The sequence below is a fragment of the Osmia bicornis genome, unplaced genomic scaffold (assembly GCF_907164935.1).
Source record: "Osmia bicornis bicornis unplaced genomic scaffold, iOsmBic2.1, whole genome shotgun sequence".
Classification (NCBI taxonomy): Eukaryota; Metazoa; Arthropoda; class Insecta; order Hymenoptera; family Megachilidae; genus Osmia; species Osmia bicornis.
Window position 1 is genome coordinate 692,817 of NW_025791135.1, and position 2,037 is coordinate 694,853.

Consider the following 2,037-nt stretch of genomic DNA (forward strand, 5'->3'; position numbering starts at 1 on the left):
ACAAATTGGATACATTTGTTGTAACGAATCTTCCAAAATTGGTTCCAGAACAACGCAGAGCGTATGACAAAATTATGCATGCAATTACAAGACAAAGCGGCGGATTGTATATCCTAGATGCACCCGGAGAAACAGGCAAAACTTTCCTCATTTCACTTATTTTGGCAACCATACGAGCATGGAAAAATATTGCACTGGCAATCGCATCATCTGCAATTGCCGCAACTCTTTTGGATGGTGGTCGAACAGCGCATTCAGCACTGAAATTGCCATTGAATATGCAAATATCACCAACATGCAATATCAACAAAAATTCTGGAATGAGCAAAGTACTTTAATCATGTCAACTCATTATATGGGACGAATGTACTATGGCGCACAAAAAAGCATTGGAAGCGCTTCATCGTACACTACAAGATTTGAGAGAAAATAAACAGCTCTTCGGTGGTGCACTTATTTTATTGTTAGGTGATTTTCGACAAACTCTACCAGTTATACCACGTTCAACACCCGCTGATGAACTTAATGCATGTCTCAAATCATCAGTTTTATGGCGACACGTACAGAAATTGACTTTGAAGACCAATATGCGTGTACAAGTACAACATGATGCATCCGCTGAACGTTTCGCAAAACAATTGTTGGATATTGGGAATGGGAAAATGGCAATCGATGAATCCACGCAATGTATCACATTGCCAACAAACTTCTGTAAAATCACAACAACCACAAACGAATTAATTCACAACGTTTTCCCAAATATTGCACAGAATTACAAAAATCATCAGTGGCTCACTGCACGTGCTATATTAGCAGCAAAAAACAACGATGTCAATGCCATCAATTTCAGCATTCAAACCGAAATACCAGGCGAAGCGACAACGTATAAGTCCATCGATACTGTAATGAAACAAGACGAAGTTATCAATTATCCAACTGAATTGTTGAATTCACTTGATTTTCCAGGCATACCGCCGCACGTTGTAACATTGAAAATTGGCGTGCCTGTCATTCTTCTCCGAAACATCAATCCACCAAGACTTTGCAACGGTACCAGGTTTTCAGTGAAAAAGATGATGAACAATATCATCGAAGCTAAAATTTTAAATGAAAAATTTAAAGGAGAAGATGTACTGTTGCCACGAATCCCAATGATTCCAACAGATATGCCATTCGAATTCAAACGTTTGCAGTTTCCGGTGCAACTCGCATTTGCAATGACCATCAACAAAGCACAGGGACAATCGCTACAAGTGTGTGGACTAAATTTAGAAAATCCATGCTTCTCACATGGACAGCTGTATGTGACCTGCTCACGCGTCGGGAAACCTTCTGATTTATTCGTGTACGCACCAGACGGAAAAACAAAAAATATTACTTATCCAAAAGCACTTCAATAACCAGAATTAAAAGACAAACACTTTTGTCCTTTGAGTGGTATTGCAACGCATGCCGGGTAAATGCTGTTCGTTGGTAACCGCATCACTTGAGAACGGCTGGACTGATTTGGCTAATTTTGTTTTTAAATGTTCATAATAGACCGAGTAAGGTTTCTAGGGCAAGAAAAATTGGAACAGTTGCCCGGAAAAATGGAAAATTCGTGCTTTTTCCTATGGGATTTTTGTAGGAACTAAAGACCATAACTCACGATTCGAACGATGGATATGTTTTCAGGAAAAGTTTTTAGGAAAAAATATTCGAGACAATTATAAAGTCGGAAAATTCGGACAAACTGCAAAAATTAAAATTTTTGAAACGGTACAAGTAGCAGATTGACATGTTTAGCTGGGCATTATCGGTTTCCAATCCGTTCGTGAAACTGTAATCACTCAGAAATGCGTTTTTTACTTTACTTCCACATTTCCAGTAGCTTTTCGCAAATTCACAAAACGATCACAAACGACTTTATTGAAATTTGGACAGGACAACGTCTGTCGGGTCAGCTAGTAAATTATAGATTACAAATAATAAATAATAAATAATAAATAATAAATAATAAAAAATAATAATAATATAATAATGACAATAATTTATATC

General features: G+C 37.4%; 1 protein-coding gene across 1 annotated transcript; it reads left to right on the forward strand.

Moving 5' to 3' along the window:
* Window positions 1-371: 371 nt before the first annotated feature.
* On the forward strand, window positions 372-1,400 carry LOC114881908. Its single transcript, XM_029198792.2, has one exon. The coding sequence runs from the start codon at window positions 372-374 to the stop codon at window positions 1,398-1,400; it is 1,029 nt and encodes a 342-aa protein (XP_029054625.2).
* Window positions 1,401-2,037: the final 637 nt, after the last annotated feature.